General features: G+C 49.7%; 1 protein-coding gene across 1 annotated transcript in view; it reads left to right on the top strand.

Moving 5' to 3' along the window:
* Positions 1 to 13,802, top strand: part of SYN2 (synapsin II) — a 174,708-nt gene extending 160,906 nt beyond the window's left edge. The window contains exons 11-13 of the mRNA XM_068558124.1: positions 6,923 to 6,983; positions 10,858 to 11,107; positions 13,667 to 13,802. Of these exons, the coding sequence (XP_068414225.1) occupies positions 6,923 to 6,983; positions 10,858 to 11,107; positions 13,667 to 13,802 (447 nt within the window). The remainder of the gene's footprint in view (positions 1 to 6,922; positions 6,984 to 10,857; positions 11,108 to 13,666) is intronic.
* The last annotated feature ends 345 nt before the right edge of the window (positions 13,803 to 14,147 follow it).

Below are 14,147 nucleotides of genomic sequence, written 5' to 3'. Positions count from 1 at the left end.
TGATAACCTCTGGCCTCCGCCGGGGCATTATGCAAGTCCTTTTTCACTGGCTCTCTGGTCTAAAGAGATACTCAAAAACCTTTCCAGCCAGGTCTTTCTAGCTACAGAGAGCTCATAAGGATGAAGTCTCTTGAGTACAAGGAGACCGAGATTGAGAAGGGGTTTCAGTGGAGTCTAAAGGGCCATGCAGTTAAGGAGGAAACACAACTCAGATCGCAAACACGGGACAATAAGAGGGCTTCATTCAGTTTAGAAGAAGTAAATTTCAAAGAAAGGCCTTCCTGCTTCCCACAGCTGGACTGCTTTAGGGAATTTGTTCCCCTGTGAGTATAAGCTGAAAATGTGAGATTTGAGGCAGGTTCAGATAAAGTCAGTAGTGACCAGGTCCCTTAACAGACTATTCAGGGAAACTGACTATTTTGGGGCTGTCGTAACTTTTAAGGGACATCTTTAATCACTTGTAGCTGACATTCTGACCTCGGGTGACCTGGCCCTCTGGGTCCCCACAGGTCTCATGGACCGCCCCACAGGACATTTCTTGTGTCGTTAGGAAATCACTGATTATGGGAGGGCTCCAATCCGATGAGCTCTGCCCTTGGAGCAGCAATTCCCCTCACAAAAGGAGGAGGAGCTCATCCTTGGGTGCCTTTTATACCCTTTCAGAAGAAGGCAGTTGGGCACTGGGGACTGCAGGAGTGATCCCAGAAAGGTCCCAAGGTGCCTGAAAACATACTGTCCCCTTTGCTCTGGCTGAACCTACAGCCTCCCGACCACATTCCTTCCCGCTGCCTCATTCCCCCTGGGGTCCTGGACCGGGGGAGTGGGGCCTGGGGAGCTGATCAGAATAGCTCTGTGGCGTGTCCGGCGAGGCGCTTGGCCTGGCCTCTTTCCTGGGGCCAGACCCTGAGACCCTTTCTCAATTTCCTGTCTCAGATATGCTGAGCAAGCACAGGCTTTCCTCCATGGTGGGGCAGCTGGACTCAGGCCAGCAACTCTCAAGAGTTGAGTCAATGTCTTTCCTTCCTCAGCTTTCCAGCCTGCTGGGACCTCAGATAGGAGCTCCTCTCTCCCAGCTTGTCTGCTGAAAGCCACAGGATGGCAAATTAAAGGTGTCTTTGGCAAAACCCCACAAACTCTCAACCATGGGCTTGGTTTCTCGCCCAGACCCGTGATTTCCTTTCCAGTCAGCTCAAGAGCTGACATTTACTGCTTTTGAAGTGACTTTTCTGCATCTTCAGGGACCTCGCTGGAACAAGTCAGTGATATACAGAGGGCATGGCATAGCTTAGCCCAGAGTCCACACCCTACCCCGCCCACCCTAAACTACTGTGCACCAAGTGACAGGAAACCACCCAACAATATCTTCTCCACTGATGCACGAAATCCTACCATTAAAGCGTCATTCCTTTGGATTGATATTTATTATTATTCAAATAATAGTAATGATGCTCATATCATTACTTTACCTGGCACTTTATGACTTACAAAGCACAGCCATTATCTTGAGCCTCACAACCTTTACGTGAGACGGTTTGAGCTGGTATTTCTGACTCTGTTTTACATATCAGCAAAGAGAATGTCAATGATTTGTCCAAGGTCACACGGCTCATACGCAGGAAAGCTGGATCTTCTGGTCCCCAGTTCCAAGAACGCTCTGCAGCAACCTGCACTGTGCCCTTTTGATGCTCCACCAGAGCATACGGATGGTAAGAATGGAGAGAGCTGGCCCTTGTGCTGCGTGGGGGGGAACCCTCGCCCTCCTCCTCATACAGCCCCGCGCTGAACCTCCCAACCTGGAGGCACCCGTGCTTCACCAGCTCTCTCCTGCTCTCCTCTCCCTGGCTTCCCTGGTCACTAAGGCCAGTGGCCTCAGCACAGCGGGACCCGAGCCCAGTCGGCTTGGATGGGGAGCCCCAGCACACTCTCCTGAAAGCCTGTGCCTGCAGGACACCTCCGGGGCTTCTTGCTGGGCTCCAGACTCCACAGCTAAGGAGGGCTTGTCTCATACCTCAGACACCTAAAGAACCGAAAAATGTAGGAAGGACTTAATGGAAGCCCAGAGCCAGAAGAGCCTGTAGAAGTCGCCTGCCTGCGACTGCACGAGCCCATCCACAGCATCTCTGACAGTTTGTCCAGGCCCTGCTTAAACACTAATGCCAGGAGGCTCACTACTACCCACACCAGGCCTTGACCTTGGTCAAATTTACATTTGACTAACTTTGATCTTCTATTCAATCCTAGAGGCTTCCCCAGTTACCGCGTTTAATCCTTAGACTTGGCTCATTTGGGAAACTGAGACTCAGAGATTAAGTAACTTGCCCAAAGTCCCATGAGGAAAGATGCCATTTCACACTTCTCACCATCCTGTCTGCTCCATGTACCCATTTTATTCCACTGGTGTCCACCTTAAAAAAGGTACCCAGCACTGATGATCGCAGTGCTCTCTTGTGAGGCTTCTCAGCCACAAGAGCAGCGGACCTGTGACCTCCCCTCGCTGGGACACTGATGCACCTCCAGCTGCATCACATTTTTGGCAGCAGCATTACAAGCTGACACCCTCTGAGCCTGTCGTCTTTCTCTAAGCCCAGGGTTGTTTGGGGGTTTTCCTTATGCCGCTCTAAGGCCATTTATTCTCCTTTTTTGTGTGCAGCTGGGCACAAGCATTGGACCTCACATTCTTACCTGTTTGAGTCAACTCAGCTTCCTGAGGGAAATGCTGCAGCTCAATGTGGCCCTGAGTTCCTGCTGTGGGCTGGCTACAGGCCAGACTTTGGCAGTGACGCCAGAGTGGCCAGACTTCTGTGGAATGCGGCATCCCAGGCGGCTCTTGGTGACTGGAGACAGATTCCATGGTAGCCAAACCCCATAGGGAATAGGCCCCCAGCCCCAGCAGACAGAAGGCTTGTAGGCAGGGCCAGAGAGTCTCAGCCTGGCAAGGGACAGTCCTGGGGGACTCTCCTGGCTCCCATAACCCCTGGGAAGTCTTCAGTCCACAAGCTCCAGGGGGCGGGAGCAGGAGAAGCTCCCTAGGCGCCAGACAAGGGTGGCCAAGGCACATTCCCAGGCTCCAGTGCAAAGGAAGTTTCTGGGAGCTCTCCCCATGAAGCTTTTGGAAGGGAACTTTTGGGCTCGGTTCATCCTTGGGTGTCTCGTTTGTGTATTTCTGAGGCTGAGGAGAGCCAGGACCAGGCTTCATGGTATGACTACCCCTATCAGCTCATGCTGTGAGTTTCCCCATCAGCGCTTAATCTGTGGGATTTTTAAAGTTTTCCCTGGACTCATAGGTTCTCAGAGTTGGAAGATAAACTGTAGTGTTCATCTAATCTATCTCATATTCAATAAAGGTACATTCCCTACTGTATCTTTGTCAGGCAATTCTCTAGCCTCTGCACGAGCATAGCCATCTCCCAAGACAGCCTCTCCCACTGTTTTTACTATAGGAAGTTCTTCCTGTAAGTGAAAGTCTACCTTTTGGAGCTTTTGCCCACTGGCCCTTCTTCTGCCCTTGTGCCCTATGGTCTTCCATAACCGTCTCTGAAAATAACAGTTCTCTGGGAGGAGAGCATCTTAAGCTGCTCTTGATCAATGTCTGAGGTGAATCATTGGCAGCTGTCAGTGGTACAAGGTGAGGCCCTGGGGGAGGGGACTGGCAAGTGCCCCTAGTGGCTCCACAAACTGTATAAGGGGGTATTCCATTATGAGAGTGAGACCTAAGAAGCAACAAAGCTTCAGAGGAAAAGGCCCCGTCAGCATCACCATTACCATCATGTGTCGTATCTTTTGTAGCACCTGCCAGGAACAGGTACTTATAGATATCTCAATAGATGTCTCGATAGATAGGTAGGTAGGTAAGTAGGTAGATAAATAGGCAACCTCACTTTATATCATAGAAACCATTTGAAGAAAGGCAGGTGCAGGGGGGGAAAATGACTTGCCCGATGTCACAAAGCTAGTAAGTGGGAGATTTAGATTTAACCCACCGTCTTCCTAACCCCAAAGCCCAAATTCCTCAGTCACTCTGCTGCCCAATCTTAAAGACTTACTATTGGAGGCCCAACAGCAGTGTGTGTGTGTGTGTGTGTGTGTGTGTGTGTGTGTTGGGTGGGGTTGGCACCCAGCTTGGGTAAAAAGGCAGCCCTGGTATCCTGTGCGCCCATTACCAGACACCATCCTGCAGACTTCTCTTCCAGTTGGCAGCCAGGCCAAGAGAAAGAAGAGCTCACAATGGGAAAGAACTCTTGGAACTGAAGTATCCCTACCATGACTGGATTACTCAGGCTTGATGTAAGAAAAGGAAACAATTTCTGCTTCTTCGAGACTTGTTTTGACTTTCCCTTCTGCACCTAATATGCAGGCACATGTAGCAGGCCTCATGTTTAAATCGCTAACCTGAGCATTTTCAGAGCTGCTAATCAGAGTCGATATCAGATACAGTGTGGTTTAACATCTATGGTTTAACAACGTTTTTCTCATAAAAGACTTATTTATACTCTACTCCGTTTTGGACTTCACTGTTGTTGCACGGTCATTTATCTAATAAGCATTTATTAAAGACCTCTTATGTGCTCAGTCCTGTGCTTGATGACGTTGGTAAAATGGCGATAGTCTTAAATTTTTCCAAAATACTCCCAATTTTAAGTATTTTTACCTTTTTAATAAGTAGTTACCATATCAGACCATATATCCCAACTTTTCTTTGGAAAAAAATGGGCACTGTAATTGTTAGGAATTCATGAGAAGATGAAGACTCACAGCGCATGCCCTCAAGGATCTGGCAGCCGCCCTAGAAGCATCATCCCAGTCTTCAGGATAACGAGACAGTCTATTAAGTGCTATTATAGGATTTCAGAGAGGAGATCAGAATTGAAAGGGGCAATTAGAGGAGAGATTTCATGGATGAGGTAGAATTTGACTTAGACCTCCAGGATATGTTGGGTTGGATTGGTAGAAAAGGAGAAAAGGTATTTCTGGAGGGTACTTAGCATAAACATTGGAGTGGCCTAGACTAGAGAATAAACAGTAAAGGGTCAGGTAAATTTAGAACATGAGGGGGAGAGGCTAGAAGGGCCAGTCCAGCCATGCTGAAGCAAGTTTCTGGTGTCAGCCTGAAGAATGTGGACGTCATCCAGTGGGCAATGGGAAGAGAAGGTCAAACTGCCTGGGCTCACATGCCAGTTGCCTCTGTATGACCCTGGGCAAATTACCTGCTTAGTTGGCCCTCAGTTTCCTTATCTAAAAATTAGGGATGTTGATACCTCGTAGAGCTGTTGTGAGGTTTAAGGGAAATACTGCATAAAGTTGTCCATCATGTTACCCAGCACTATATAGTGTTAGCTATAAACTATTTAGAGCAGTAAACTGATACAGTTAGAGAAGGGGTTTCAGAGGATAATAGGTATCCAGAACATCGATTGGAGAAGAGACTAAAGATTTGAGAGACTATTCTAGTAGTCTAAACAGGAAATGATACAGGCCTGACCAGAGCTGGTCAAGAAGAGATGGTGAATCTTAGATGCCACGAAGGAAAAACGGATGGGTCTTGATTGCTGACTGGATGGTGTGGGCTCTAGCTGGCTTATTGGGTGTGAGTGTTTCATTGCTGGGGTTCAGACCCACCTCGTGGCTCCCATGAAAGTCCTTGGAAGAAAGGAAAGGAAGTGTGGGTGTTCTTGCTGTGATCTGTGAGAGGTCGGGATTGTAGACGGAATGGGCACCCTCTGATGCAGTGGCACCAAGGACATTTCAAAGGCCCCCTGCCTCCTCCTATCTGAAATCCTCTTGGTAGAACAATTTTAGGCAGTGCTGTCATTAACAGACCATAATACTGGAGAGGGTAGCACTTCTGCTCTCCCGGTAGTGGAGCTGAAAAAGGGCCTGAAGGCCAGATCGGAGGCCCATGGGAATGGGGAACAGTTTTAATGTGGGAGTAGGGCTGGGGGGCCTGTCACAAGGGAGAGGAGCAGTGAAAGAGGAAGTGGGGTGTGCTGAAGACACGCTGAGCCTCTCACAGCCTTGCCTCCGAATCTCCCTCTTTGACATCACCATCTGCACACTCGGCAGCCCCCAGGCTTCATAGAGCGTTTCCCCCTTGCCAAATTCAAGCTCCAAATGCTCACTGCCTTTGGTACAAATGTTAGACAAACTGAAGTCACGTGCGTCTTTGATCCTGTCGGGGCATAATCAGAATCACAGCTGGGAGGAGAGGAAGCCTGGGAGTAGAGCCATGTTGTTGGGTAAAATGCAATTATGCTGTTTGAGAGGGAAAAACAGCTTGGCCTTGAGCACTTTTACAAACATTAACATCTTACTCCTTCCCTCTGCTTAAGGAGGGTCCTGGGAAACAAAAGACTGCCCCCTCCTTCAAGTCCCTCCCTGTGGGAGTTCCAGCCCAGCCCAAAGAGTGGCTCTGACCCCTGAGTCAGCCCCAGAGCTGATCCCACCCCAGGGTTAACGCCACAGGAGAAGTGAGCCAAGTCTAGGCTAGTCACCTGGTGCAGCCCCCGCTGGCACTCCAGCCACTCTCTCGGGAGTTAGGTGTTGATCCTTCCTCAGGAAGCTGGGCCTGTGAGTACCAGGGGAGCTGGACCTTGGGCAGCCCCCAGAGAAGAAACCAGATGCTGTTGGAAGTCTCAAAGCTTCTAGAAAGAGTGTCTACAAGGGAGTGAAATGAAAAGAGGGTAAGGAGGTGTCAGACACTCCTGTCAGAGTGGTTCTGAGCCCCAGACTGCCTACCCTTCGGCCCCAGCAATGACCCAGAGGCTGAGAGTCCCTTTAAGGCGTTTCCGGAACAGCAGAAACCCCTGGGCCAGATCCTGCTGGATCCCACCGGATCCCTCTGCAGCCACGCCACAGAGCCACAGGGTTTCTCTTTGGAATCTGCTTGGAGTTTTGTTTTTATCTCTTTTGCATTTTTGTCTTCCAGAGTGGAACACTTAAGGATCCGGACTCGAGCAAGACCCCACCTCAGCGGCCAGCCCCCCAAGGTTGTTTACAGTATATTCTCGACTGTAATGGCATTGCAGTAGGGCCAAAACAAGTCCAAGCTTCTTAAAGCGATTGGTAGTTAATTTTTCAAAGCAGAAATTTTAAGCCAAAAACAAACAAGGAAAGAAAGGAAAGCGGGGAGGGGAGCAACAGACCCTCCCATTGGTGCCATTTCTGCGTTTTTTCAAGGCTGACTGGACTGTGTTTTTCCTATGCAGTGTCAGTGCCTCTGTCTGGTTGTTTACCTGTTCCTGTTCGTGCTTGTAACGCTCACTTATGTTTCTCTGTATACCTTGTGACTCCAGGGCTGTTTGTCAACAGTGTACAAAAGAATTGTGCCTCTCCCAAGTTCAGTGTGACTAGCTTCTGGGTGGTTTGATAGTATATTTTAATTACATAATGTGGGGTGAAATAGGACTGGGGGGGGGTGGACAGGGGAGAAACAAAGACCACAAAAATAAAACCCAACTCCCCTCCTTCTCCCCCCAGACTCAGATAAACCGCCCCCCACCCCCTGCTTACCCCCATGAGTGTGCTTGGGATCTTCAATGAACTGTGCTTTTTGCTTCCTTTCTGCATGACTAGGGTAAATAGATAGAAGTTTAAGAGGTTTTCGAGGTCTAATTTCCGTAGCTTCATCCGTTGAATCTGAAGGCATCCATCTTTTTCTCCATTTGCTAAAATTTGGTGCATTTGAGTTTATGTGAATAGGCTGGCCGTGCCTGTAGAGCTCTTGTGTTTTTAGTGATGACATGAAATATAAAGAATAAGCTATTTCCAGGAATGTGTTCTGTATTTGACATTCCAGAGTACCCTTCGTTTTATTATTAACTAATTAGCTATGAGATTAGACACACACACACACAAAAAAATGGGGCCGCTGATGTGCAATATCAAAGTGAACTTGTGAGTACTTTCCCTGTGTTCATCTTGGTCCCTCTAAGTTGTTTCTACTTTGCCGTTTCTGAATTGGCCATCTGTGCGCTTCTGTGGAACTGAGGCTGCTTCGTTTTCCCCAAAGCTTACTGTATACAGAGATGATTCTTTAGCAATTTGGGACATAGAATGCAGGGAGCTACTGAAAGTCTGGGAAGGATTCAACCATTCTTCTCTTGGCCTCTCCTGAGGCATCACGACACGGGAGCGAATCGAAACTGTCCCGTTTCCCTCGAGTGGGTACACTGCCTCCAGAACTCTGAGGTGGGCACCTGCTTTAGTTGTCAGCTGTTCCAAAAGCCCTCCAGAGTCCAGAGAATGAAGAGCTTTATCTTTCCTGAGAGGGACTGTCTCAGATTTTAGCTTGTGTGTTTGGGGCTGTGGTTCCACAGCGGTGGCTCTTAAAGAGCGCTCACCCGTTTGTCCTCTTTCCTCCGACATGCAGCTCCTGGGCAGGGATGAGGCAGTTACCAGACCAGGCCTCGGGTCAGTGCCTCATCTTGCCGTGTCCTGGCCAGGCCAGGATCGGGCACCAAGTGGCCTCCTCTAGCACCATGGGCTGTGGGAGTTCACGCCAGCAGTTTGCCTTTTAGAAGAAGTGCTTCTAGCTCTACTTTTGCATTCCCTCTCACTTCTGTACTGACATGTCACCTTTGTGGATTGCCAGGTTTGAGGAATAACTGGTGTTGGTGGTGTGTTACATGATTTCTGTGTCAAGGGGCACGTGCCCTGGTTTCTGTCTTGATTGCTGGCAAATTCTGAGCTACAGGGAAATGCACTGAGTGTGAATGTTCTTGTCCGCGATTCCTCCCTTAGACAATGTAGATGCCGATGGTAGTCGGTCTGTTGTAAATATATACATATATATGCAGTTAAGCACTTCCAGGTGGGTTGCATAAGAATCAGGGTCCTCAAATACCTCCCAATCTGAAGAAATGATAGAAAGGAATAAAGAAACATTTCCCAGAATGGAGGAATACATTTTATTTTTTTAATTTATTTTTGTCCAAGCGGTGAGCTGACGGTGGTGTTGCTTCTTTGCATGTGATCAGTGTGAACATTCAGGTGCTTTTCATGTGACATTTGTGAGCCACAAATACGAAGTTGCCGTTTGAATTTAGTCAGGCTCCAGGGTGGTGTCAGCCACGGTCTGTCAGGTGAGGGAGAAAGGGACTAGGGCTCCCTCCCAGTGCCAAACACAAGCAGACAGCACACCCTGACTGTCCTGTGCCCTCAGGCAGCATGCTAAGGACAACTCTGTGGCCTGGGGCATCCGTGTCACAGTATAGGATTGCCGTTCAGGTGTTTTGTACCCATTTCTTTTCTGATGTTGTCGCCTTTTTTTGTACCAATCCAGCTGGGAGAACCTCAGCCAATGCTGGAAGTGTGATTGAAGTACCTCTCTTTTGTGACTCTTGTACAGCTTAATGTGCAATAAAGGAAAAGTTATATCTGTCTTCAGTGTTAAGTTGTAAAGTTTCTGGCTATTCAAGCATCTCTGTACAGTTGGGAAAGCACTCAGGTTTCTGGTACAAGAAGCTGAGCTATCAACCTGCAGTACTTTACAAGAAAATGCAGGTACAAATGATGTCAAACTTTGGAAAAGGCAAAAACTGGTTAATATGAAATGCTCTGCTAATCTATCATCTTCACTAGTTATCTGATTTGAACTTAGAACTTCTTCAACATGCAAAATTCCATTAATTTACTTATTTACTTATTTATGTGTAACTCACCCTGGTATTAATTGGTCATTGATGATAAAGTGGAGTCCATGCCGTGTAGAGGGGAAACTGGCTTACAATCATGGATGTACTATGGTATAGACATACAGTTCTGCCTCTCCAGAGGGTACAGGTGTCCTGGCGTTTCTAGAAAACTAAGTTACAGTACAACTCTTAGCTGTCATTGAGTTTCTGTAAGCCCAGTCCTCCCAGTGGGCACGTGAACGTGGACTCTGGGATTGAGACTGAGAAATGAGATCTCCAGGTCACCAGATGGTTTTCTGTCTCATGCTGGGAGAAGGGGATCCTGGTCCTTTTGGGGGGGCCTCTTCTTTGCCAAATGGTGCTCACAACATCTCCAGGGAGAGAATGGGACTTGGATTTCTGGAGAATTTCACCACATACACCTGGGAGGGACTGGAGCCCCTGAGGATGGTACTAAGAGGCAACTGGACATGAAAGGTCCTAGTCATGGGCATGAGTTAATGCTGAAAGGAAGCCCTGCTGGGGGTACGGCAATCAGACATGCAGGCGTGGAGCGGGACAGACTAAGGCCAAGTCCAAAAAAACAATGTAAGTCAGTGATCATCAATGATCATAAGGCACAGAATACTTTTTGAAGAACTTTCTTGTCCATTGTCATCTTTGAAACACTACTATCTTGAAAGATAACTAAGACTAGGTCTTAATTTTTAACAGTTTTATGGTTGTAAACACCGAGGTCCAGAGAAGTTTGCTGACTTGCTCAGGGAGTTGCTGATAGACTATGTCTTGGGTTTTCTGACCCCCAGACCAGGGCTCTTTCCAGTGCCCTGTACCGTGTCTGCCGTGTGGAACTTGAGACCTCCTAGTACACCGTGGGCCAGGTTGGCCTGTACCTGAGGAACCTCTGGGGGAGAGGGGTGGTCCCTGTGGTCTGGGGGCCTTCCGTAAGAGAGCTCACCTCTGATGGGGGCCGCTCATCCCATGGTTTCTCCCCCGTGCTCTGCCCTCTGTTGTGACTGAGTCGCTGTGAGTCTGAGGAGGAGCTCGTAGTGGCAATGTCTGAGGGTAACCAGGGACCCGCTCTGGAGCCCTTCAGAGCCTCGGGTGGCTTCTTGCCATAGAGCTTATCCTTTGGTAATGAAATAACCACACCCTTTGAGACGTAGATTCTAATAAGGAAACCCTCTGATATGGTTAAATTATGAAGTTTTTCTTGTACTGAACCTAGGGGGCCCTGGGCAACCCCAAGGAAGGCAACCCCCAGGCAAGGTGCTGCGTCCACGCCGGCTCCCCCCTGGACCATCACTGCCACCTTCCTCTTCTTCCTCCTCCTCCTCCTCTTCCTCCTTCTCGGCTCCTCAGCGGCCGGGCGGCCCCACCACCCACGGAGATGCACCCTCCAGCAGCAGCTCCCTGGCAGAGGTCCAGCCACGCCCGGCTGCTCCACCACAGAAGCCCCAGCCTCACCCACAGCTCAAGTAAGAGACAACTCAGCAGCGCCTTCCCCTCCCCTCTTCCTGCCCCTCCTCTCAGGCCTTGGGCTCCAGAGCTGCTAGGAAGCACCTTCAATCAGACCTCCTCCTAAAGATATTTTTGTGGGGTTTTTTGGGGGTTTGGGTTTTGGTGGGTTTTTTTGTGGGGGGCATGGTTGGGTTGATTGGGGAGGGCAAGAAAGAGGGAAGTGAAAGTCTTAAGGTCTAGCTAGAAGCTCAAACCCTCCCCTTTCTTCCTGGGGAGTGGCAGTAAGGCAGTTACTACCCCCCTCCCATTCTTGTACGAGCTTAGGGTTTGCGTTGTTTTTTTTTTTTTTAATCCTCTCTCCCACTCTTTTTTCCATTCCTTTTCTCTGTGCGTATATGTGTCTTTCTCTTTCTTAAAAAAAAAAAAAAAAATTTAATTCTCTTTTCTGCCTCTGACTCACAGTTTAGGGTGTGCCAATCAGCAAGGCTGCCCAGAAGGAAAAGGGGGAAGTAGTTAAATCCATTTCAACTTTTTACCTTCAACTTTGTCAGAAGGAGGTTGGTTTCTGGTGTGGTCATCAGAGGAGAGGCCCATATAGAGACCCGGAGGAACTCCATCCTCTTGGGTTCCCTCATTCCCAACAGTAACCCTAGAGACCCCTGTCACACTATCCTGCTTCAGAGGGCAGAACTGAGGGCCCCTAGGAAACAGTATAGCTGCACTTGGTAGGGACAGCACCTGGGTGCTCAGCTCCACCCTCCCCCAGAACCAGAGACGTCTCTCTTCAAGGTCCCCAACCACAGACCTCTGTCATGACTGTCAGCACGGACAGCCGCAGCCTGGGGGATTGGAAGCGTTCCGTGAGTGCATCTCAGTAAAGAGATGAAACTCTCAGGGACAGAGAACAGGGAGCTGTGGAGTTTGGGGCTCAAATGAGCCACTCAGAGATCATCTCTAGTCACTGCACAGATGAGAAAACGCTGCTGAGAGAGATCTGATTTTGTCAAAGCCCTTCTGCTAGTTAGCGGCAGAGCCAGGATGAGGGCTCGGGTGGTCCGGATGACCACCTTCTCTGGGTCTTCCAGTCCTGTATGATGGGAGGGCCGTCCCCCGGCCTTGCTCCGCAGCTCTGGCCAAGGGTACATTTCATGCCTCGCCTGCCTCACGACCTCCCCTCAACCCAGTCGTTTTCTGCAGCTGACTTTTTAATCTCGCCTACCTTCTCTTGAGCCAACTCTGGCCCCAGTCTGAGGACAGATCTGTGGGCTGTCACTGCCTTTGGGCTGAAGCTGTTGAATCGAGCCAGCCTCTGATGACAAGCGGGAGGCTTGTACCTGTGCCCTCGGCCTGTGCATGCCGAGGAGTCCCCGCTCCCAGAGGCCAGCATGTTGGGGCTCATCCCAGGCCCAGTGAAAGGCAGGGCACCTGTTCAGCCACTGCGGGAGAAGAGACAGGCTCATGCCCATGCAGAAGGGAGTTTCTGGGGCTGTGTCCAAGTTCAGGGGAGGGCTGGGAGAGCTGAGATACCAGGAGAGGAGTTCTGGAGCCAGGAACCAGCAGGAAGGAGACAAGCAGAAGTCAAGGAGGAGAGAAGACGGCCATGGAGACGCCAGACCACGTGTCCTCTCCTGCAGTGTTGGGCCTGGCCTCCCCTCCACCTTCTTGCCTTCATGGTTTTTCTCTCTGACTCACTAGTGTCTCAAGGGAAAAATTGGTCCCTAAAATGTGTGCAGTTTGGGGTTTTTCATTAGAAAACTACCCAGTAACCTTGTGTAGGCCTGATGTGTATCTCTGTTGCCCCTGGACACCCTGAAACTCACAGACCTCACATTAGGCTCCTCTGAGGAAGGCTGCCAGGGCGATTACGCCCATTGTAAGGACGGTAAATAGAGTTGTTAGAGTTCGTGCCAAGACAAAAGGTTCTTTTGGAATCAGAGAAAAAAGCAAAAAAGAAAGAGCTGAAAAGGCCTAGAGGTCATTTTACCAGACATCTACATAACACAATTAAGAAACGAAACAAGACACCGAGTCTCAGAGAGGCACGTGGCTTCCTAAGGTCAAGAGTGAGTGAGAGGCGGGACCAAGACTTTGACCCAGGTCTTCCGATGCTGGCTCCACTACTGGACAGTTGATGAGAAAGAGAGCACAAGAGTCCACTGGCCCCTGGTTGCTACATTTCATCCAAGGGGAAGGGTGTGAGATTCCTGGATTAGTTCTCACCAAGTTGGGGCTCTGAAATTTAGCCTGTGGGCCCTTTCGCATTAAGTGAAAGAAAGAGCCTTGAGCCACCCCTTCTTCCTCTTTCCCTTCTCCTTCCTTCTCTTCTCTCTTTCCCCCTTCTCCCTCTCTCCCACGCTGCCTCCATCCTTTCCTGTTTGAGCAGCACTGCAGGTGAAGAAAAGAGCACAGGGACCTCCCAGGGGCCGCTAGCATGCCCCACGCTGGCTTTCTCCTCTGTCACACAGTCTCCCTGGGGTGGGAGTGGGCGTTCCGGTCGTGTATCCTCGTGTCACCGTCCTTCCCTGCCTCACTGGGAACACCACCCTCTCACGTTCTCTCTGGTTTTTATCTTCAAGCAAGTCGCAGTCCCTGACAAATGCCTTCAGCTTCTCTGAGTCCTCCTTCTTCCGGTCTTCAGCCAGTGAGGATGAAGCCAAGGCAGAGACCATCCGGAGCTTGAGGAAGTCCTTTGCCAGCCTCTTTTCAGATTAGCTCTCCAGACACACAGGGGCACCCGGCCCAACCGGGAAAGGCATCCAAGACGTTTGCCAACAACAGTCAGCCACACTTGGTGGTGATGTCCCATGACCTTGACGTGTGTGGCCCCCTCCTCTGCTCTGTTGTGCTCAGTGATGTGGTGCAGCTCAGAAAGGACCAGGTGACGGTCTCAGAGCAGCCGCCTACCCAGTGAGGGGCACCTGATGTCAGAGAGGATAGAGCTGCTTTCCTGTAGTTGTGAGAGCTTCCTCTGAGATCCTCGTTCGCTGTGACTTTAGCGGCCTTATTGTGGTAGTGCCATCATGTCTTATTCTTTCTTTGAAACCAGGATTCCCTTCA

Source organism: Eschrichtius robustus, chromosome 12 (genome assembly GCF_028021215.1).
Source record: "Eschrichtius robustus isolate mEscRob2 chromosome 12, mEscRob2.pri, whole genome shotgun sequence".
Taxonomy (NCBI): domain Eukaryota; kingdom Metazoa; phylum Chordata; class Mammalia; order Artiodactyla; family Eschrichtiidae; genus Eschrichtius; species Eschrichtius robustus.
The sequence above is the reverse complement of the archived record's forward strand: the minus strand, read 5'-3'. Positions and strand labels throughout refer to the sequence as shown.